General features: G+C 42.6%; 1 protein-coding gene and 1 long non-coding RNA gene across 5 annotated transcripts in view; one reads left to right on the forward strand and one right to left on the reverse strand.

Annotated features, from left to right (window-relative positions):
• LOC121278316 overlaps positions 1–3,712 on the reverse strand; it is a 37,504-nt gene extending 33,792 nt beyond the window's left edge. Inside the window, exon 1 of the long non-coding RNA XR_005943100.1 lies at positions 3,659–3,712. This is a non-coding gene — a long non-coding RNA (uncharacterized LOC121278316). The remainder of the gene's footprint in view (positions 1–3,658) is intronic.
• Positions 3,713–3,877: 165 nt separating this feature from the next.
• myom2b (myomesin 2b) overlaps positions 3,878–24,077 on the forward strand; it is a 181,008-nt gene continuing 160,808 nt past the window's right edge. For all 4 annotated transcript variants that reach the window (XM_041187577.1, XM_041187581.1, XM_041187578.1 and 1 more), the window contains exons 1-2: positions 3,878–3,961; positions 14,416–14,562. In XM_041187577.1, coding sequence (XP_041043511.1) covers positions 14,441–14,562 — 122 coding nt within the window. In that variant the 5' untranslated portion in view covers positions 3,878–3,961; positions 14,416–14,440. The remainder of the gene's footprint in view (positions 3,962–14,415; positions 14,563–24,077) is intronic.

Below are 24,077 nucleotides of genomic sequence, written 5' to 3' on the forward strand. Positions count from 1 at the left end.
AAGCAACACTACATGAATGAATGTCATAGCCATTTACTTCAAACTTGCTGCAAACCACAAACCTACACTTTTTATCTCTGGTAGGACCTCTGCTTTACATACAAGCCCCCACTCCTTGTTTGTTTATTTAACTAGGATATCTGTAACCAATTTTTTCCCCAAAATTATACTTAATTCATAAAATTTGTAAAATTACATTACAAAATATTTCAATGTGACTTGTCCACTCCTTGTGGTCCTAGTGCCTATACCTTCAGCAGTGAAGGTACACTTCATTATACCTTTTAGTGTCCTTCTGCATTTTCTTGTATTCATCCGACTAAGCCCTCTTACCATTCTCTCTGCTGGATTTGTACAGTCTATATTTCCTCTTTATCTCACTATACATTTGTTTGTTAATTGATTTAAGTCTCATTTATTTAGCCTTGTTTTAAGAATGTAGTTTAACTGAATGCTCAGCATTATGCCCTTAAAGTTGTCTTCTACGGAGGAGCTGTTGAACAATCTCCTTGTATATTTGCTGAAGCTGTTCCATTATTTCTTTGCATTTATCCCTTTCAAAGGCTCACAGTTTTAGGTATTTCTGACTTCCAGAACATGTTAAACTTTATCATTCTTTAGCCACTGTACCCCAGAGATGACATGACTTCTTATACTTACTCTGGGCCATTAATGAATACAAGATCAACCATGAGAATTATCTCTTATGGCATCCTTGATAGACTAGGTCAAGAAACACTCCTGCACTATTTGCACCAACTCTAATTCTAACCCACTCAAGTCTTTCTAGTTTATCTTGGTTGATTAAAATCTCCTACAAAAATAAATGTTAGTTCTCAATGACCTCTCCTATTACTTCACAGAGCAAACTGACTTTCTTATGCTGACATGAAACTCAACAAAATATCCCTAGGCTTAGGTTGGAGTTCTTTGCACTAGAAATTTCTAAGCAGAGTTGTTCATTTTGTAGCTTTCTAATTCTAATCACAGAAAATCTTCTTTTCCTTTTCAGTTAGTTGCAGTATATACTGTCATTTTTTGTTTGCACTGTCTTTTCTATACAGTCTGAATGAAATATTTATTTTAGCCATGGTTCTAATATTCCCATCACATTGTGATTTTCTACAGCCTCCAGTTCTGGAAACTTATATCAAAAGCTCCTAACATTATAGATTTCACTCTTGTATTCTCTCGGTCTGCCCCTCCCTAATTTTTGGCTCATGTGTGCCTTCTTGGGTGACTGCCTTTTACCCTATGATCTGTTTCATTTGGGATCCTGTATCCTCCCTGTCCCTGCCCTTCCCCACTTGTCTAGTTCAAGGTTTCTTTTGCTGTCTTAATATCCTTCACAAGCCCCTTTGTACCAATTTGGTTTAAATGTAGCTTGTCTCTCCCGAACCAGTCATTTTATATTGCCAAAGACTTGCAAGTTATTTATGAAGCTGGCATTGTTGTTCTTGCACCAAATTGCCAGCCACTCATCCATCTTCTCATTTCATTTGGTAAACACCTCTCCACTAAATACTGGGAGTACAGCAGAAAGCATTACTTTAATATTCTATGTGATATTTGACCCAATTCTCATATGTGTGGCTTCCAAGTTCCCTATGTTATCTCTCCTCCTGTCATTCAACCCTACATTAACTTCAATTATGTCGGGTAGTACAGAAAGACTTGCATCTACACAGTATCTTTCATGACCTCAAGGTGTCCCAAAGCACTTCACTGCTGTAGTGTATTGAAAATTGCATTGTGCATTATGTCCACTTAAGGCTACCATATCAGCAGAGGTAGTCTTGAAGGAGAATATAAGAATCCGTGTATATAAGCACTTGCAGTTCTGATTCAGAATGTTTCTTACTGTTTCTTCCCAAGAACTTAACAACAGCCAACAAGTACTTTTGTTATAAAGTAGGAAATACATTGTGTAAACACGTTTCCACATAACAGCAATGAGATAATGAGCAGACAATCTAATTAAATGATGTTGGTTAAGGATAAACCACTACTTTTCTTGGAAAAAATTGCCATGGGATCTTTTATATCTGCTCAAGAGAAAAGCTGGGGCCCCCACTTAATGCTCCATCTGAAAGACTGCACCTGCAACTATGCAAGAATTGGGCTGGACCCCCATAACGTTCTGACCTAGAGGCAAAAGTGCTATCAATGGAGCCATAAAAGTGGAAAATGACAGAAGGAAAAATAATATATTGGACTTAAAAAGCCCCTATATTAGTTCTCCTTCCACCCATACAGTGATGTTAGAGAACACATGACCTGCACCCTGGTCAGTTGATTATTGGAGTGAGCCATGAATACCAACAAGCATGGAAATGTAGCTTGTACCCTTTACACTATATTTGTAAATAGCTCTAAGAGTCAGTTAAGACTTGCAGTTAACCTACATACAACTATAAGGACTTCTTCAGATCCACTGAACTGTAACCAACACCCTACAACAGCTTTCCTCCTGTCTCCTTCCATATTCCTACTAACCTGTTGTCAATATGTGAAGTTTAGCTGCAGTTAGACAGCTCCCCATCCTATAGATATTATCCTTACAGCTCCAGAGTCTGCGCAGAGTTAGGTGTTTGAAATGGCCCTGTTGCCATTATTAGATACTCATTATAAATTAGATCCATACCATCTAGAAATCATGACTTTTAAACAGCAATCATTTGAACCAGTGATTTCTTAATAGGTAACTGAACTACACAGTATGGTACTGAACTGTGGGCAACAAGTAGGTCTTAAATTTGAGTCCCAGTCTAGCATGAGTTCCACTGAGAATAATTCTATAAGGCAGAAAAAAAACTAAAGACTTATAAAGCCTATTTGACATTTATTTAAAAGCAGCAACCTATTATAGTTATGGAAATTCATGTGATATACTACATTATATGATCATAAAGGTCTGTGTGTGCAAAACTATCAGTTCAACTGTACAGGATATTGGTGAATCTGTAAGACTTCAAATGAGGCTGCCAGAGAAGCAAGGTAGTGTTGAAGATTTTGGAGGGGTGGAAGGCGAGCTGCAGCCCACTATCTGGAACAACAGGGGTCGCTAGCTGTGCTTCCAGACTCAGGTGAAGCTGACCCGCCTCTCTGCTCGAGGAGACTTTAAGACCTTAAAGTGCGACCATGCTCCCTGCCCACCACCACCACCCCACTACGTTGTGTTCGGGTTCCTCCTGAAATCAGATAGCCTGTGTAAGACGATCAGGCCCGTTCCTTACCAGCTACTTTATTTAACATCAGTCCAGTCAGCAGTTTTTTTTTCAACTTAAACTTTCTTCAGCATCCTAAAGCGGACTTTGAAAGGGCAGGCGGAGCAACAAAAAAAAATGTTCCTCCACCCTTGTGTTTTAAGTAATATAAAGAAAAGAACTTATTATGCCCAAGTTTTAAGTGGTGAAGTAACCCCAGTCTGACATACAGATAAGATAGCTAGTTAATTAAAGGGTGTGCGGGTGTTCGGTGAAGCCCTTAAATGGTTACAAGAAATCCAGGGCAGCTTCTGGACATGTCAAAGATCATTAGAGACTTTCTCACACGGGGCCAATACAAATAATCAGATCACTAAACATTACAAGCTCTTAACAAGTAACTGGAAGACGTGTACAACCGTTAATCACTGACTGGGGAAGGATCAACTTACAGTTGGAAGAGCCAAGTTAAAGTGCATGAATATTATGCTGTAGGCGAAAGCTGATGTCTTTTAAATATATATATATATATATATATATTGCACCTTAACGTTAAGTGCGAATCAGATATTGTAACCGTGTAGCACGGGCGATTCTATATATAACGGTGTGCCTGTCCATAAAAGGGGCGTTGGGTGTCTGAGCATTCCTTCATCCAGAGTCTTCTGTTAGTTTTTTTTTTAATCAGCCAGACCCTCAGGGCTGGGAAAGGCTGATCTTCTCCGCCTTCACCTTTCGAGGCTCCCTACATTTCGGTGAGTATTTTCCCTTTAATTTCGCGTTAGCACCGGCAGTGAGAAAGCAGATAACGCCAAGTGTATGCCTCTGACCTTCCAACATTTTTTTTGTGTGTGTGTCAGAAAATAAATCTCGTTTTACAGCCTAAATCAACCCATTTCTTACTATCGATACCTCTATGCGCTGAGCTCGAACGGGGACTCTCCATTTACTGTTCACTTTTTGCTTCTATTTCAAGTGATGCCCGATTACCTGTTTAATTTCACTGCTTGGATTATTCTGCAACAAATTTCATGTACAAGTTTTTGTCAAATGCAATGGCGACTTTCTTTTTATTCATCATACTTGACTTTGATATTGGCAATATGTAACTACCACCCCCTCCCCCTCCCCGGGTTTAGTCAAGTGGCGCTTACAAGGCTCCTCCGAATTCCTAGTAGCTGTTGGTGTTCGCTAATAATAATTCTCCAGACACCCCATCCCTTGATCTGTGCCCATTAAGGATGGAGCAGTTGAAATGCACACCATCCAATACCAGCAATGGGTGGAGAGTCCTACTCTAGCCAACAAGTGAATATTGTGTTGGGTTAATTACCTAAGCAAGATAGAGTGGATGGGGGGTCACTCATTTTGGCTGGGTGGGTAAATGATGGTTAATGTTAGCATTATGTTAATGTTACCACTGACCCAATTTTGATATGTTTTTTTTTGGAGGGGGTGGAGGCATCAAAGAGATGTCGGCTGGAAGATGATTTTGTTCGTTAATTACCAAAGGAGTGTTTTTAACAGGGGGTATTTGAGAAACACGATGTTGTAGATCCCTCGTCATTCCTCGCTTTGTCACTGTGCAGCCAGTGACTCTTCGTTTCGGAAATAAAGTTTTGCTTTTTGAAGAAGTTCCTTTTGTGGGATTTCGTTTGACGACCCGGTTACAATGGATCGGACTGTATGTTTGCTGATTAAAAATGGTTCAGGGCTGAATTCTGTTCTGGCCTCAGCAATTTATTAGTGACAGACACACACTTAACACCAGCTGGTTGGCTGTCACTTCTGGTACATTTTGGCACTTTTATGTGGACAATAGTTGACGGCATTTGCATATCAGATATTAAAAAGTGCAGGTGTTAATCCCGGGGAATACTTTTCGATTTACAGCCATTAACTTTGTGTGCTCAATCTCTCCAGCCGCATATAATATTTGGCTATATCCTCCTACCTATTCTCGTCTTATCCTGCCTCACTCACTCCTTTACCCTGGCTCTGCACTTGTTTAAAAACTGCTCATCTTAATTTTTTTCCCAGTTCTGATGAAAGGTCACTGACTGGAAACATTCTCCCTTTACAGGCGCAGGTGCCTGCTGACTCGTTTTCCAGCCTTTTTTGACTTTAATTCTGGATTTCCTCCATTTCTCAGCATTTTGCTTTTGGTGCATTCTTTAGTTGGCTTTCTCAGACGGGTGGTCTAAATCTGGTGTCTCTGAGCTAGTGTCAGCGATTGGAGCAGCCAAGCATCTGAAGTTCATATTTTAATTAACGTGTCACTGATTTCTCCACCAATGCTCAAGGGTGAGACTGATGATCATTGTATTGAAATGCAATTTATTTTAAAAAAACGCATTGTTACTACTGTGAAAGCTGCATCTACCCACTGGGTTGTCGGCAGTGGAGTAGTGTACAGTATTGCAAACTGGTCCAGGCAGTGAGTAGAGCCAGAAACACAAAATGCTGATAACATACTCAGCAGGTCAGGCAGCAACTGTGGAGAGACAGCAGACTTGACGTTTCAGATCAGTGACCTTTCATCAGAACTGAGCAGCATGTATAAAGTGCCTTACTCTATGCTGAGTTAGCTGATCTCAGCCAGGGCGCTGGAAGAGTGTTACCATTACCCAATATGAACAAAGCAAATTGGCCAATGTTCTTTGTCACCAAACACTAACCAATGCGGGAATCCAGTGAACATCAGCTGAGTTTGGGGTATTAATTCCCCACCTCTGTGATTAGACTATAATGCTCACTGTCTCGACTTCACATGTGAGGATTTGCTGCTTAGGTGAGAAACTGAAGGACATGTGACCCATTGAGGAGACAGTGTCTGTCTGTACACTTGATGCCCTTTGTGGTCTGTGGGCGTTGCAGAGACTGGAGTGATTAATCAATACAGGAAATGGCATAACTATTTACTTTGATATGCTTCCTTCTTGGTTTGTATAATTTGGGTAATATTAGATGTGCCGTCTAAAAAGGACATTTTTACTTGATATGTTTGTGTGAGACACAGAGGCGACTCAGTGTCCCCTTAAGGGTTTTGGTGAAAAGAGGTCAGTGCTGGAGAGGAAGAATGGGGCAAAAGCTTACAGGAAAAGGAGAAAAAAATGAAATAAAGTTAACCAAATCAACCATTATAAATGCTAATGCATTTAGAGTAATTAATGATAGATTGATTTGCACAATTCTCTACAGGTGAGTAGATTGTAAATACTGTTCTCATTTTCAAAAGTTGATCTCGTAACAATACTGAAAAAGGCAGCTGAAGACTGTGTTGCAGGGAGGATTTACTGGGCCAAGTAGCTAATTGTGGTAACCTATGGCATTATTCTCATGTTGCCTGAGATGTGAAGCACAGTTCTGATGTTCAGCAGTTAAAATGGAGCTGGACTGAATCTGGTCTGTCACCTTAAAGTCGCAGCTCAGGTATTTCTTCTGAGGAAATTATCTCAATGAGAAAGATCTGAAGGTGATTACAGGCTGATTACTGAGGATCTCTCTGTAGTTTGGGAGGTGTTTGTCAATCCCTAACTGCTGCCTTTAGGGAGAGGTCAGATTTTCAAGGCTGGAAAAACCAATGGGAAATTTTGGTCCTTCTCTTTGTGTGCGCATTTGACATTTTGAAGTGTGGCATCTGAGTTGTTTGTGTGCTGGTGTGAGGCTTTTGTGGATAATATATAAACACCAAAGCTGATGCTTCTGAGCCTCTTACAGTCCAGTTATGCTGACACTTCTGCATTGCAGTGAAGTTGCTATGAGACAGCGCATGGGGAGGCTGCCCAACTCTTCTTGGACTTGACACCTCATGGTGTTTGGTTCTACAGTAGTGCTAAGCCAGATCTCAAAAGAGATCAGCGATGCACTGAATTCCCTAGGTACTTCATAAACTTAGCAGCATTTTAGAGAAATGTTTTGAGAAAGAAAATGCCCCTTCATACTATTAAAGCATCAACATTTCTGGGCCAGCAATAAAGCCCTTGCTTGGCCACCAAAACATAACTCCAGCTAGGCAGGGTAAATCACTGGCTGTGAATTGGTTTTGGAGCTAATGATCTTGGACTGATAACACAGAAAACCTACAGATTTATCCTGTTGCTGTTTGAATCATTTACATTTTAGTCACTTTCTCCCCCCCATTAAATAATTATCTTTAACCCTCATTAAATACATTTTTCTTGGTTTGAATCAGCATAATTCTTGTCGCTGGCCTGAATATATTTCACAGGCCAGTAAAAGTGGCAAGATTTAGCTATATGTTTCAATGTATATTTGCAAACATGCATTTATATAGTGTTGATTTAAATCATGATACGATTAACAATTTTCAATTAAAATCACAAAATAAGGCAGCTAAAAACTTCCTTTAGAGTACTAAGAATTTGCTGCCATTGTTTTGTTATAATTGAAATTTTCTTTTAAATCCATACTTACCGACTGTCAGCCATTATACTCAACAACTTTAGATCTTGAACTCTCTCCTCCATCCCCAACCCCTTTCTGTTGCTTCCCCGTCCCTTTTGTTTTTTCCAATAATTTATATAGATTTTTCTTTTCCCACCTGTTTCCATTATTTTTAAATGTATCCCACCCATCGTTTATTTCACCCCACCCCTACTAGAGCTACCTTGCTTGTCCTGCTCTCCACTTTTAATTAGCACATTCTTTTAGATCATATCACCACCTTCAACACCTCTTTGTTCTTTTGTCTGTGACATCTTTTGGTTATCTCCTCCTATCATTGCTTGCTTGTCCCAACAACCAACCACCCCCCCCCCAGCCCCTTAAACCAGCTTATATTTCACCCCTTTCCCATTTCTACTTAGTTCTGTTGAAGGGTCATGAGGACTCGAAACATCAACTTTGCACTTCTCCGCCGATGCTGCCAGACCCTGCTGAGTTTTTCCAGGTATTTCTGTTTTTGTTTTGGATTTTCAGCATCCGCAGTTTTTTTTTGTTGTTATCTCTGTGTTTAATTGACTGCCACTTCTCTTCAAGAAATGCCTACCTTGAAGGAGTTTTGTGCTACTCTTCATCAGGATTTTTGAATCTCTCTTTTGCCTTGTTCACCTTCATTGCTTTCCATTTCTCTCCTGGTGTTTGACAAGGTGTTTACTAAAACCCGTTTTCACAGCCAGATTTCCTTTCTCAGTGACTGTCTCTGTCTCCGGCTTACCCCATGTGGATTTCAACTGAAATTCCATCCCTCATGTTTCGAACCCACCCAGGATTACAGGTATCTCCGGGACATAAAACGTTTCTCGGACTGCTGTTCCCATTGCATTCTGAGATCCACACTCAGTGCCATGCACCGCCATATGAACACACTCGACCTCTCCCTCCAGCAGCACTGCTGCGCCCTTCTTCAAAGTTGCGCGTGCCCCCAGTTTCATTTTATTCTTCGTCTCATCCGACGCCTCAACAAGAAACTTCTTCTCTTTCTTTCAAATGCTAAGGAACGCAAGCTCCGACAACTCATTGACACCAACACCCATCGAGGACCCTCCACCCCTGCATGTCCCTCCGTCCACACCCCATCTTCCAATCCCAGCCCCAGCCATGTATTCACTATACCCCCTGACCTTCCCCTCTCCGACGCTGAACGTTTAGTGCTCAGCAAAGGACTTAGTTTCATACCCTTACGCCCTCTTCTCAATGAATTTCGGGCTCGGCATGATACTGAACTCTTCTTCCGCCGCCTTCGTCTCTGTGCTCACTTCTTTGGGCAGGAGTCCTCTCCCCATTCAACGGATCCTTTTACCTACATTCAATATTACCCCTCCACCTGGACCCCTCCCTCTGGATTCTTACCTTCTCTTGATCTTTGCATTGAGAACTGTCGGTGTGACATTAGTTGTCTCAATTTCTCTGCTCCTCTCACCCATTCTAACCTGTCTCTCTCTGAACTTATCTGCACTCCATTCTCTCAGGTCCAACCTTAATTTTGTCATCAAACCCGCTGACAAGGGTGGTGCTGTTGTTGTCTGGCGCACTGACCTCTACCTCGTGGAGGCTGAGCGTCAACTTGCAGATACTTCCTCCTACCTCTCCCTGGACCATGACCCCACCACTGAACATCAAGCCATTGTTTCCAGGACTGTCACTGACCTCATCTCCTCTGGAGAGCTTCCTTCCACAGCTTCCAACCTGATAGTCACCTAACCTCGGACGGCCCACTTCTAACTCCTACCCAAAATCCACAAACAGGACTGTCCCGGCAGACCGATTGTGTCAACCTGTTCCTGCCCCACGGAACTAATTTCTCGCTATCTTGATTCCCTTCTCTCTCCCCTTGTTCAGTCCCTTCCCACCTACATCCGTGATTCCTCTGACACCTTATGTCACATCAACAATTTCCAGTTCCCTGGCCCCAACCGCCTCCTCTTCACCATGGACGTCCAATCCCTCTACACCTCCATCCCCCACCAGGATGGTTTGAGGGCTCTCAGCTTTTTTCCTGAACAGAGGCCCGAACAATCCCCATCCACCACTACTCTCCTCCTTCTAGCTGAACTTGTTCTCACGCTGAACAATTTCTCCTTTAACTCCTCTCACTTCCTCCAAATAAAAGGTGTGGCTATAGGTACCCGCCTGGGCCCCAGCTATGCTTGTCTCTTTATGTGGAATGTGGAACATTCCTTGTTCCAGTCCTACTCCGGCCCCCTCCCACAACTCTTTCTCTGGTACATCGATGATTACTTCGGTGCTGCTTCATGCTCTCGTTGGGACCTGGAAAAATTTATTAATTTTGCTTCCAATCTCCACCCCTCCATCATTTTCACATGGTCCGTCTCTGACACTTCCCTTCCCTTCCTTGATCTCCGTGTCTCAATTTCTGATGATAGACTGTCCACCAATATCCATTACAAGCCTACCAACTCCCACAGCTACCTCGACTACAGCTCCTCACTCCCCACTTCCTGTAAGGACTCCATCCCACTCTCTCAGTTCCTTCAGCTCCGTCGCATCAGTTCTGATGATGCTACCTTCAAAAACATTCCTCTGACATGTCCTTCTTCCTTAACTGAGGTTTTCCACCCACTGTAGTTGACAGGGCCCTCAACCGTGTCTGGCCCGTCTCCCGCGCATCCGCCCTCACGTCTTCTTCTGCCTCCCAGAAACCATGATAGGGTCCCCCTTGACCTCACTTATCACCCCACCAGCCTCCGCATTCAAAGGATCATCCTCCGCCATTTCCACCAACTCCAGCATGATGCCACCACCAAACACATCTTCCCTTCATCCCACCTGGCGGCATTCCGTAGGGATCATTCCCTCCGTGACACCCTGGTCCACTCCTCCATCACCCTCTACTCCTCAACCCCCACCTATGGCACCTCCCCACGCAAACGCAAAATATGCAACACCTGCCCCTTCACTTCCTCTCTCCTCACCGTCCAAGGGCCCAAACACTCCTTTCAAATGAAGCAGCATTTCACTTGCATTTCCCCCAACTTAGTCTACTGCATTCATTGCTCCCAATGCAGTTTCCTCTACATTGGAGAGATCAAACGCAGACTGTGTGACCGGCTTGCAGAATACCTTCAGTCTGTCCGCAAGCATTGCCCAGACCTCCCTGTCGCTTGCCATTTTAACACTCCACCCTGCTCTCTTGCCCACATGTCTGTCCTTGGCTTGCTGCATTGTTCCAGTGAAGCTCAACGCAAATTGGAGGAACAGTACCTCATCTTCCGACTAGGCACTTTACAGCCTTCTGGACTGAATATTGAGTTCAACAACTTTAGGTCTTGAGCTCCCTCCTCCATCCCCACCCCCTTTCCGTTTCTTCCCCCTCCCTTTTGTTTTTTCCAATAATTTATATAGATTTTTCTTTTCCCACCTATTTCCATTATTTTTAAATGTATCCCATCCATCGTTTAATTCACCCCACCCCCAATAGAGCTACCTTGCTTGTCCTGCTCTCCACTCTTAATTAGCACATTCTTTTAGATAATATCACCACATTCAACACCTCTTTGTTCTTTTGTCTGTGATATCTTTTGGTTATCTCCTCCTATCACTGCTTGCTTGACCCAATAACCCCCACCCCCTTAAACCAGCTTATATTTCATCCCTTTCCTATTTCTACTTAGTTTTATTGAAGGGTCATGAGGACTCGAAACGTCAACTTTGATCTTCTCCACCGATGCTGCCAGACCTGCTGAGTTTTTCCAGGTATTTCTGTTTTTGCTTTAGCCATTATACTCAACTTCAGCAGAAGCTAAAACAAATATACCTGGAAAAACTCAGCAGGTCTGACAGCATCTACGGAGAGCTACACAGTTAACGTTTCAAGTCTGTATGACTCTTCAACAGAACTATGGAAAAATAGAAAAGAGGTGAAATATAAGCTGGTTTAAGGGGGGGTGGAATAGGTAGAGCTGGATAGAGGGCCAGTGATAGGTGGAGATAACCAAAAGATGTCACAGACAAAAGGACAAAGAGGTGTTGAAGGTGGTGATATTATCTAAGGAATGTGATAATAAAGGTACAGATAGCCCTAGTGGGGGTGGGGTGGGGGAAGGGATCGAAATAGGGTAAAAGGCAGAGATAAAACAATGGATGGAAATACATTTAAAAATAATGGGAATAGGTGGGAAAAGAAAAATCTATATAAATTATTGGAAAAAAGGGTGATCGGAAAGGGGGTGGGGACGGAAGAGAGAGTTCATGATCTAAAATTGTTGATCTCAATATTCAGTCCAGAAGGCTGTGAAGTGCCTAGTCGGAAGATGAGGTGCTGTTCCTCCAGTTTGCGTTGAGCTTCATTGGAACATTGCAGCAGGCCAAGGAAGGACATGTGGGCAAGAGAGCAGGGTGGAATGATGAAATGGCAAGCGACAGGGAGGTCTGGGTCATGCTTGCGGACAGACCGAAGGTGTTCCGCAAAGCGGTCACACAGTCTGCGTTTGGTGTCTCCATTATTTTTAAATGTATTTCCATCCATTGTTTTAACTCTGCCTTTTAGCCTATTTCGATCCCTTCCCTCCACCCCACCCCCACAAGGGCTATCTGTACCTTGCTCATCCTGCTTTCTACCCTTAATGTCACCATTAGCACATTCCTTAGATAATATCACCAGCTTCAACACCCCTTTGTCCTTTAGTCTATGACATCTTTTGGTTATCTCCACCTATCACTGGCCCTCTATCCAGCTCTACCTGTCCTGCCCCCCCCAAACCAGCTTATATTTCACCTCTTTTTTCTATTTTTCCTTAATTCTGTTGAGTCAAACGTTAATTGTATTCCTTTCCGCAGATGCCATCAGACCTGCTGAGTTTTTCCAGGTATTTTTGTTTTTGTTTTGGATTTCCAGCATCCGCAGTTTTTTGCTTTTATTTTAGCAGAAGCTGCCTTGCATCTGACAGACACTTGTAGAGATAACAATTCAGATAACATTTATATTAAATATTAGGGCTAGACATTTGGAGTGACTTTTACTTCTGAAGTTGTCACATTTCATCAAACAAAACCAAATGTCAGTGACAGAAGCCAGTAAAATAATTACAGTGTTTCAGTATAATATGCAGCAGAGTAGCTCTGAGTAAACTAGAGAAAGGACTGTTTGGAGTCTCTTCAAACAAACGAAAAGATAACAGCCATACCCTTCAGCAAAGTAATGATTGTATGAAACTACCCTGTTCACCAGCAAAGCATGATAAAGGGATAGGCATCATACATGAAATACTCAAGAAGCCTCAGCAGATTTTTCATGTGTCAGGTTTCTTTTCTTGCATCTCCTTAAACTTTTATAATTTATCCTGCATATATTAGGGGACAATTTTAAAGTTTGTGGACAACAGAAAACTTGGGAGAATTGTAAACTGTGAGGAGGACAGTGTAGAACTTCAAAAGGACATTGACACATTGGTGGAGTGGGCAGATAGGTGGGAGATGAAGTTCAATGCAGAGAAGTGTGGGGTGATACACTTTGATACAAAGAACATGGAGAGACAGCATAAAACAAAGGATATTATTCTAAATGGTGTGCAGGCGCAGAGACCTGGGTGTTTATGTACATAAGTCATTAAGGGTGGCAGGACAGGTAGAGAGAGCTGTTTCTAAAACATATAGTATTCTAGGCTTCAGTAATAGGGGCATAGAATACACAAGTAGGAAAGTTTTGATGAACTTATATAAGACACTGGTTAGACCTCAGCTGGAGTATTGTGTACAGTTCTGGGTGCCATACCATAGGAAGAATGTGAACACATTGGAGAGAATGCAGAAGAGGTTTACATGAATGGTACCAGGGATGAGACATTTCAGTTATGAGGATAGATTGGAGAAATTGGGACTATTTTCCTTGGAGAGGAGAAGGCTAAGAGGAGACTTGATAGAAGTTTTCAAAATCACGAGGGGTCTGGACAGAGTAGGCAGGGAGAAACTGTTCCCGTTTGTAAATGGATCGAGAATCAGAGGGCACAGTTTCAAAGTGTTTTGCAAAAGAAGCAAATGTGAGGTGAGAAAAAACTTATTCACACAGCGAGTAGTTAGGATTTGGAATGCACTGCCTGGAAGTGTGGTGAAGACAGGTTCAATTGAGGCATTCAAAAGGACATTGGATGATTATTTATATAGAAACAATGTGCTGGGTTACAGGGAAAAGGCAGGAGATTGGCACTAAGTTAAAATGCTCAGAAAGCCACTGTAGACACAATGGGCTGAAGGGCCTCCTTCTGTACTGAAATAATTCTGTGACTCTGTCATAAGAACATACTGAAACGTGTTACTATTTACTGTCATGTTCCTTTCACTTTCTCTCTTTTTTGAGACCAATCCTTTGTTGGTACAGTTTCTTCTTGTGGTTTTGCTGTTTCTTTCTTCTGTTGCATTAAGTTTCATTCAACACATCACCACTGACATCTTTGGAGTATGGAGTATCTTGGAGATTATTTACAGAGATGTTGCTTATTATGGAGATGGGAGCGTACTAGCTGTGATACCCATATTTCATCCTGTGTACAGACAGACTGATGTGGTTGTGCCTTTGAGCTTAAAGCATTGACTAACTCAATTCATTGTTTTGTTTCAATAACAATATCAACAGAAATTAAATGACACAAAAATTACCCATTTTAAAGGGAAGCATCCAGTTCCTCTAACTTACATAAAAAATGTTCTGCTTTTGAAATTGTTTGTACCTTAAAGCAATTCAGCATTTTCAGTATACTTATTGAAATAATTTATGACTTTTTACCTGTAGGTTTGGCTAAAAACAGTTGGTCACCATGGCAACAAAAATACTGCCATTTTACCAAAAAAAACACAAACACTATGGCTATGACTACCGCAGCCTTGATAGCCGGTCGCTTGTCAAGAAGTATTCCAGCAAAAGCAGCTCCACCAAAAGGTGAGGAACACACTTCCATCTTCATGCCTGTGCTACACAAAGTTGTGGAAAATGAATTCGACAGTTGCAAAGTAGTTGGCCTGCAGATGAACTTGTAGAATTATTTTGTCAGATTATTCTTGCAAACAGCACAGACTTGGCCTCAATATGAATGAATTCCTTCACATATCTGATTTAAATATATTTTTCATTTTTTTTACAGTTGACTTCTGTCCCTATTATCCTTAACCTGGTCACTTAATATGTTATATACTGTGATGATTTCTTCCTCTTTTGTCTGTGGAATTTGAGGTTTGTAACCTTTTGTCATAACTCAACCTCCCTACACATGGAATCATGTATTGATCAATATTGCATTTCTCTGGACATTCTCCAATAATTGCATATCCCTTTCACAGTATGAGGAGGCTACAGTTTTCACTTATGTATTTTAACTTTATTTTAAGTAAATAAAATAATTAACTGATTATTGTAGTCAACAATCACTTAATTGCACATTTCTTGATTCCGAGTTTGTGACAGCACATTAAATGTATTGCATGTCTGAATTATTTTAATAAACAAACAGCAGTTATGTAAGAATAATGACACCGCATTACAGATGAGTCACAGTATGAAATATTAGAGACCTTGGGTATTGCTTGGATATTTTGAGGCAATCATTAACATAATACATGGGGATATTTTGTTTACATGGTCTCCCAGAAGACATTTGATAAGGTTCTACACAAAAGACTGTTAACAAAAATGAGAACACATGAAATTGGACATGAGTAGGGAATTAATTAGGAAGTAGGAGGCAGCAAGTAGGGATAATGGGTGTGTATTCCAATTGACAGAATGTGACCAGTGGGGTCCCACAGGAATCTGTACTGGAATCTTGGCTATTTATTGTATTTGTAAATGACTTAGATGAAAGAGTACAGAGCTGTATATTGTAGTTTACTGAGGACACCAAGTTAGGTGACACAGTAAATGGTGTAGATGAGTAGAAAGTTGCAAAGGAGCTTTGATTGATTAGACCTAAGGAAAGCATATCAGAGTAATTTCTAAATGGTGTGAATTTAGGAACTGTGGAGGAGCAGAAAGACATAAGAGTACATATACAGAAATTACTAAGAGCTAGTTGATGGGTAGAAAAACATTTTAAAGGGCTAATGGAATGTTGGCCTTTATTTCAAGAGACTTGAATATAAAGGAGAAGACAACAGTTTAGAGTTGTATAAAGTATTAGTTAGATTCTATATTAAGTATTATGTACAGTTCTCTGTACCATACGGCAGCAAAGATATATTGTCCTTGAAATGGATGCAGTGCATATTCACCAGAATGGTAATGTGGCAAAAAGGGTTAAATTATGCAGACAGACTACATAGAGTAGGCTTGAATTCCCATGGGTAGAGAAGATTATGGGGTGATCTAAGTGGGGTGTTTAAGATGATTAAATGATTTAACATGATAGATGGAGAAAAACTATTTCTTCTGTCAGGGAGTCCAGAGCAAGGGGATATAACCTGAAAATTAAAGCTAGGCCTTTCAGGGGTGATGTCAAAAAGAACTTCCCAACACAAAGAAATCAGTTAAACTCTCCCCCAAAAGGATTTTGAGGTTAAGTCAATTCAAGATTTCATATCTGATTGATAGATTTTTTGTAGGCAAGGATTTTGATACTATGGAACAAAGTTGGTTAAACAGAGTTTACAGAATCACACAGTGCAGAAGAGGCCCTTCGACCCATCGAGTCTGCACCGAAACATGAGAAACACCTGACCTACCTACCTAATCCCATTTACCAGCACTTGGCTCATAGCCTTGAATGTTATGACATGCCAAGTGCTCATCCAGGTACTTTTTTAAACGATGTGAAGCAACCCGCCTCCACCACCCTCCCAGAACGTCACTGCCCTCTGGGTAAAAATGTTTTTCCTCACAGCCTAAACATTCTGCCCCTCATCTTGAACTTATGTCCCCTCGTGACTGACCCTTCAACTAAGGGGAACAGCTGCTCCCTATCCACCCTGTCCATACCCCTCATAATCTTGTACACCTTGATCAGGTCGCCCCTCAGTCTTCTCTGCTCCAACAAAAACAACCCAAGTCTATCCAACCTCTCTTCATAACTTAAATGTTTCATCCCAGGCAACATCCTGGTGAACCTCCTCTGCACCCGATCCAGTGCAATCACATCCTTCCTATAATGTGGCGACCAGAACTGCACACAGTACTCCAGCTGTGGCCTCACCAAGTTTCTATACAACTCCAACATGACCTCCCTACTTTTGTAATCTCTGCCTCAATTGATAAAGGCATGTGTCCCATATGTCTTTTTCACCACCCCACTAACATGCTCCTCCGCCTTCAGAGTTCTATGGACACCCATGCCAAGGTCCCTTTGTTCCTCAGAACTTCCTAGTGTCATGCTGTTCGTTGAATACTTCCTTGTCAAATTACTCCTTCCAAAGTGTATCACCTCTCACTTTTCAGGTTTAAAGTCCATCTGCCACTTATCTGCCCATTTGACCATCCTGTCTATATCTTCCTGTAGCCCAAGACACTCAACCTCACTGTTAACCACCCGGCCAATCTTTGTGTCATCCGCAAACTTACTAATCCTACCCCCCACATAGTCATCTATGTCGTTTATATAAATGACGAATAATAGGGGACCCAGCACAGATCCCTGTGGTACGCCACACTGGCTTCCAGTCACTAAAGCATCCTTCTGTCATCAGCCTCTGTCTCCTACAACTAAGCCAATTTTGAATCCACCTTATCAAATTACCCTGTATCCCATGTGTATTTGCCTTCTTTATAAGTCTCCCATGTGGGACCTTGTCAAAGGATTTGCTGAAATCCATATGAACTACATCAACTGCACTACCCTTATCTACACACCTGGTCACCTCCTCAAAAAATTCAATCAAATTTGTTAGACATGACCTCCCTCTGACAAAGCCATGCTGACTATCCCTGATCAAACCTTGCCTCTCCAAGTGGAGGTAGATTCTCTCCTTCAGAATTTTCTCCAATTGTGTCTCTACCATTGACGTGAGACTCACTGGTCTGTAGTTCTCTGGTTTATCTCTACAACCCTTCTTAAGTATCGGAACTACATTAGATGTTCTCCAGTCCTCTGGCACCTCCACCGTGGCCAGAGAAGAATTAAAAATTTGGGTCTGAGTCACTGTGATCTCCTTCCTTGCCTCCCTCAGCAGTCTGGGACACAAATCATCTGGACCTGGAGATTTGCCTGCTTTTAAGCCTGCCAACACTTCCAATACCTTGTCACTCCCTATATCAATTTGCTTAAGAACTTCACAGTCTCCCTCCCCGAGTTTGATACTTTCATGCTCATTCTCTTGGATGAAGATGGCTGTGAAGTATTCATTCAACACTCTACCGATGTCCTCTGGCTCCACCCATAGATTGGTCCCTTATGCCCCCTACTCTTTCCCTGGTTATCCTCTTCCCATTGATATACTTACAGAATATCTTGGGATTTTCCCTACTTTTACCAGCCAGAGCTTTCTCATGTCCCCTCTTTGCTCTTCTAATTGCTTTCTTAAACTCCACCCTGCACTTTCTGTACTCCCACTAATGCCTCCACTGATTTGCTTCCCTTGTACCTGCTAAAAGCCTCTTTTTCCTTCTCATCGTAACCTGAATATCTCTGATAGATACAGATTGGCCATAATCTAATTGAAAAAAAATGGTACAGGCTTGAAGGCTGAATGGCCTCCAGCTGTTCCTCTGTTCATGTGTTAATAGCATGTTTTATTGTGCTATCAAGGTTAACTATTCATAGGTGAGGAGAATTGATTGATTAAATATCTTGAGCATTTATAATGAAAGACGCCATGACCAGTGGGCACCGAGGGGGCTGGGGTGCATTGTCAGCCCTGTGAATGACATTTTAATTTAATTAGCCAAGTTTCCTTTGAAATTTTATTTTTGCTGCAGTGCCCCATCATGGGCTGCATCCTTTTTTTTTATATTTTATGTTCTTTCCAAAGAACATATAAAGAAAGACATTGCGACTGGGGGGGGGGTCACAGGGGCTAGAGTGCATCCTCAGCCCTGGCACTAACATTTCAATTTAATTTGTTAAATTTCCTTTGTTACAGTACCCTTTAGGAGGCATTTAGTTAGTTAATTATTTTATATTTGTTTTACAAAAGAGCATTTAAAGAAAGACTTGGCCGGTGGGCACTGTAGGGGCTGGAGGGCATCATCAGCCCAGGGAACATTAGCTTAATTTGTTAAGTTTCTTTTAAAACAAAAACAGGATTACCTGGAAAAACTCAGCAGGTCTGGCAGCATCGGCGGAGAAGAAAAGAGTTGACGTTTCGAATCCTCATGACCCTTCAGCAGAACATTTTTTGTTTTTATCTATTTATTTATTTATAAGTTTATTTTAAAGTTTTTTGTTTTTGTTACAATGTCCCTTTAAGGGATGGCTCTTTGGTTTATTAGTTCATTTGTTTAACTGTTGTACTATAAAGAGTATAAAGACTTTTTTTTATTTATTCATGGGATCTGGGCGTCACTGGCTAGGCCAGCATTTATTGCCCATTTCAAATTGTCCTTGCGAAGGTGGTGGTGAGCTGCCTTCTTGAACTGCTGCAGCCCATGTGGTGTAGGTACACCCACAGTGCTGTTCAGGAGGGAGTTCCAGGATTTGGACCCTGACACAATGAAGGAACAGCAATATATTTGCATGTCAAGATGGTGAGTGACTTGGAGGGGAACTTCCAGATGATGGTGTTCCCATGTGTCTGTTGCCCTTGTCCTTTTAGATGGTAATGCTTGTGGCTTGGAAGGTGCTATCTAAGGATCCTTGGTGAGTTCCTGCAGTGCATCTTGTAGATGATACACACTGCTGCCACTGTGCATCAGTGCTGGAGGGAGTGAATTTTTGTGGATGGGATGTGATGGCGTAATGGTATTGTCACTGAACTGGTAATCCAGAGACCCAGAGTAATTCTCTGGGGACCCAGGTTCAAATTCTGCCATGTCAGATGGTGGAATTTGAATTCAATAAAAATCTGGAATTAAAAGTCTAATGATGACCATGAAAACATTGTCAATTATTGTAAAAAAAAAAAAAACCAATTGGTTCACTAATGCCACTTTAGGGAAGGAAATCTGTTGCTCTTGCCACATGACTCCTGTGGTTGATGCTTAAATGCCCACTGATGTAGCCCAGCGAGCTACTCAGTTGTAACAAACCATTACAAAGTCACAAAAAAGGAATGAAACTGGACAGATCAGCTGGCATCGACCTAGGCACTGGAAACGACAACAGCAATTGCAGTCCTTTCGACCCTGCAAAGCCCCTCTATGGGGGGTGGTGCCAAAATTGGGAGAGGTGTCTCACAGACTAGTCAAGCAACAGCCTAATCATCCTCATGGAATCATACCTTACAGATAATGTCCCAGATTCCACCATCACCATCTCTAGGTATGTCTTGTCACACCGGTAGGACAGACCCAGCAGAGGTGGTGGCACAGTGGTATACAGTCAGGAGGGAGCTGCTCTGGAAGTCCTCATCATTGACTCTGGACTCCATGAAGTCTCATGGCATCAGGTCAAACATAGGCAAGGAAATCTCCTGCTGATTACCCTGTACTGCCCTCCCTCAGCTGACGAATCAGTGCTCCTCCATGTTGAACATCATTTAGAGGAAGTACTGAGGGTGGCAAGGGTGCAGAATGTACTCCAAGTGGGCAACTTCAATGTTCATCAGCAAGGGTGGCTCGGTAGCACCGCTACTGACCAAGCTGGCCGAGTCCTAAATGACATAGCTGCTAGTTTGGGTCTGACGCAAGTGGTGAGGAACCAACAAGAGGGAAAAACATACTTGACCTCATCCTCACCAACCTGCCTGATTCAGATGCATCTGTCCATGACAGTATCAGCAGGAGTGACCATTGCACAGTCATTGTGGAGACGAAGTCCCACCTTCACATTGAGGATACTCTCCATCATGTTGTGTGGCACTACCATCATGCTAAATGGGATAGATTTTGAACAGATCTAGCAACTCAAGCCTGGGCAGCCATGAGGCGCAGTGGACCATCAGCAGCAGCAGAATTGTAATCAACCACAATCTGTAACCTCATGGCCCTGCATATCCGCCACTCTATCATTACCATGAAGCCAGGGGATCAATCCTGGTTCAATAAAGAGTGCAGGAGAGCATGCCAGGAACAGCACCAGGCATACCTAAAAATGAGGTGTCAACCTGGTGAAGCTATAACACAAGACTGCTTGGATGCCAAACAGCATAAGCAGCAAGTGAAAGACAGAGCTAAGCGATCCCAATCAGATCTAACCCCAGAGAAAAAAAAAAACTGCGGATGCTGGAAATCCAAAACAAAAACAGAATTACCTGGAAAAACTCAGCAGGTCTGGCAGCATCGGCGGAGAAGAAAAGAGTTGACGTTTCGAGTCCTCATGACCCTTCGACAGAACTTGAGTTCGAGTCCAGGAAAGAGCTGAAATATAAGCTGGTTTAAGGTGTGTGTGTGGGGGGCGGAGAGATAGAGAGACAGAGAGGTGGAGGGGGTTGGTGTGGTTGTCGCTACAACCACACCAACCCCCTCCACCTCTCTGTCTCTCTATCTCTCCGCCCCCCACACACACACCTTAAACCAGCTTATATTTCAGCTCTTTCCTGGACTCGAACTCAAGTTCTGTCGAAGGGTCATGAGGACTCGAAACGTCAACTCTTTTCTTCTCCGCCGATGCTGCCAGACCTGCTGAGTTTTTCCAGATCTAACCCCTGCAGTTCTACCACATCCAGTCGTGAATGGTGGTGGAAAATTAAACCAACTCACTGGAGGAGGAGGCTCCACAAATAGCCCCATCCTCAATGATGAAGGAGCCCAGCACAGCAGTGCTAATGATAAGGCTGAAGCATTCGCAACAATCTTCAGCCAGAAATGCCGAGTGGATGATCCATCTCAGCCTCCTCCCGAGGCCCCCAGCATCACAGATGCCAGTCTTCAGCTAATTCAATTCACTCCACATGATGTCAAGAAATGGCTGAAGGCACTGGATACTGCAAAGGCTATGGACAATATTCCAGAAATAACGCTGAAGACTTGTGCTCCAGAACTCGCCGCGCCCCTAGCCAAGCTGTTCCAGTATAGCTACAACACTTTCATCAAACTGGCTATGTGGAAAATTGCCCAGGTATGTCCTGTACACAAAAAAGCAGGACAAATCCAATCTGGCCAATTACCGCCCCATCAGCCATCATCAGTAAAGTAATGGAAGGGGTCATCAACAGTGCTATCAAGCGGTACTTAGCAATAACCTGCTCACTGATGCCCAGTTCTGCCAGGGCCACTCAGCTCCTCATTACGGCCTTGGTTCAAATATGGACAAAAAGCTGAACTCCCATGGTGAGGTGAAAGTGGCTGCCCTTGACATCAAGGCAGCATTTCACCGAGTGTGGTATCAAGGAGCCCTGGCAAAACTGGAGTCAGTGGGAATTGGGAGAAAAACTCTCCTCTGGATGGAGTCATACCTAACGCAAAGGAATATGGTTGTGATTGTTGGAGATCAGTCATCTCTGTTCCAGGCCATTGCTGCAGGAGTTCCTCAGGGTAGTGTCCTAGGTCCAACCATCTTCAGCTGCTTCATCAATGGTCTTCCTTCCATCATAAGAAGTGGGGATGTTCGCTGATTGCATGATGTTCAGCACCATTCGCAACTCCTCAGATACTAAAGCAGTCCATGGTCAAATGCAGCAAGACCTGGACAATATCCAGGCTTGGGCTGACAAGTGGCAAGTAACATTCGCGCCACACAAGTGTCAGGCAATGACCATCTCCAACAAGAGAGAATCCAACCATCGTCCCTTGATGTTCAATGGCATTACCATCACTGAATCTCCCACTATCAACATCCTGGGGGTTACCATTGACCAGAAACTGAACTGGACTAGCCATTTAAATACTGTGGCTACAAAAGCAGGTCAGAGGCCAGGAATCATTTGAGTATATCACCTCCTGACTCATCAAAGCCTATGCACCACCTACAAGGCACAAGTCAGGAGTGTCGTGGAATACTCCCCACTCAGATGGATTCATCAATGGGTGGGGATGTGCTCCACCAGATTACACCCAAGTGTTGAAGGTAAATATCGCCACCATGCTTTCTGGTGGGCTGACATTCTCTAAAAGCACAATTTGGATTTGCTGCAATATATTTCAGCATGGTTCCTAATTCGTCCTTAGTAAATCCAATTTTGGAACAGGAGGCATTTAAACTATGAGCAGACAGTGTTGGACAGGAAAAGGCCCATTCTAGCTGGTTCCACACAATGGCAATGTTTTGTGCGTCCCAAAAATACACAACGTCCCCTCCCTGAGCCACATAATCTCCTGGGAGAAGCTAAAATCCTGGCCAATTTGTGACAAAAATCTGAAAAATTGCTCTCCAACACCCCACCGATCTCCCCACTTAAGTGATTGTAACTAGTCCAGAAGACCACTTTGGCTCTGATTAAGGCAGTTAGATCTCATCTCCCTCTCCTTGCCCGGACATGGACTTTGCTAGAGGTTGCTTTGTTGTTCCTTTATGGCTCAGATGTGGAAGAATTTCCCTCCCTAATTTGTCTTTTTTTTTTAAAAAACCTGGGTCATCACCTTGCCCAGAGGATTTTGTTTTTGGTTTGGGTAGAAAGTGTACATATTGTGGTGTGCAAGGTATCACAAACTGGGTGGAGCAGGCTGGATGGACCAGAGGCTCTTTTCATGTCTGTTATTATCCGTGTGTTCATAGGGTATTCTGATCAGGTGCAGGTTCTTTCTTTTTGTCCCAAAGACTGCCCATTGACTCTGAAAGCTGCCTTTTTACCGGACTGGATCACTTTAATAAATGCATCAGATGTACTTGGAGACAGGATTCTATTAGCAACTGTGCTGCTGGAATTGCAGTTGGCTGTGCAGCTGTCCTGGGCTGGTGCTTGAATTGCTGTTCTTGACACCCAGCTTCAACTTGAAGCTTCATTTCACAGCAGTGCAGCTCTTCAATACCTACTCTTTGCAGTGGCCTCTGATTTATGTTTAAATTGAATTCCAAAGCAAAGCTAAAAGTCTCTCTGACTTTAAGAAATCTTCTGGTTTGCATGTGATTGCTGTGCTATATCTTCATCTTTTACGAATTGAACGATGTTTAATGCTGAATATTTTATATATTGGACAGCAGGATGAATTTACAAAGCAGTCATCTGCTATGGGGTTTTCACTGACCATCATGTAGTTCTTATACTTCTCTTTCATTAAAGCCGGACAGGTGGCTAAGGTGGTGGTGTGGAGCATTTTAGTGACAGCGACCACAACATGGTACAATTTAAGCTTGTTATGGACAAAGAAATAGACAAGTTGATAAAAATGTTTTGGATTGAGGAGAGCGCATTTTAGTAAAATAAGGCAGGATCTGGCCAAGGTAGACTGGGAACAGCTACTTGTGGGGAAATCTACAGAGGAGCAGTGGGGGGTGT

This window comes from Carcharodon carcharias, chromosome 5 (assembly GCF_017639515.1).
Source record: "Carcharodon carcharias isolate sCarCar2 chromosome 5, sCarCar2.pri, whole genome shotgun sequence".
NCBI classification, from domain to species: Eukaryota; Metazoa; Chordata; class Chondrichthyes; order Lamniformes; family Lamnidae; genus Carcharodon; species Carcharodon carcharias.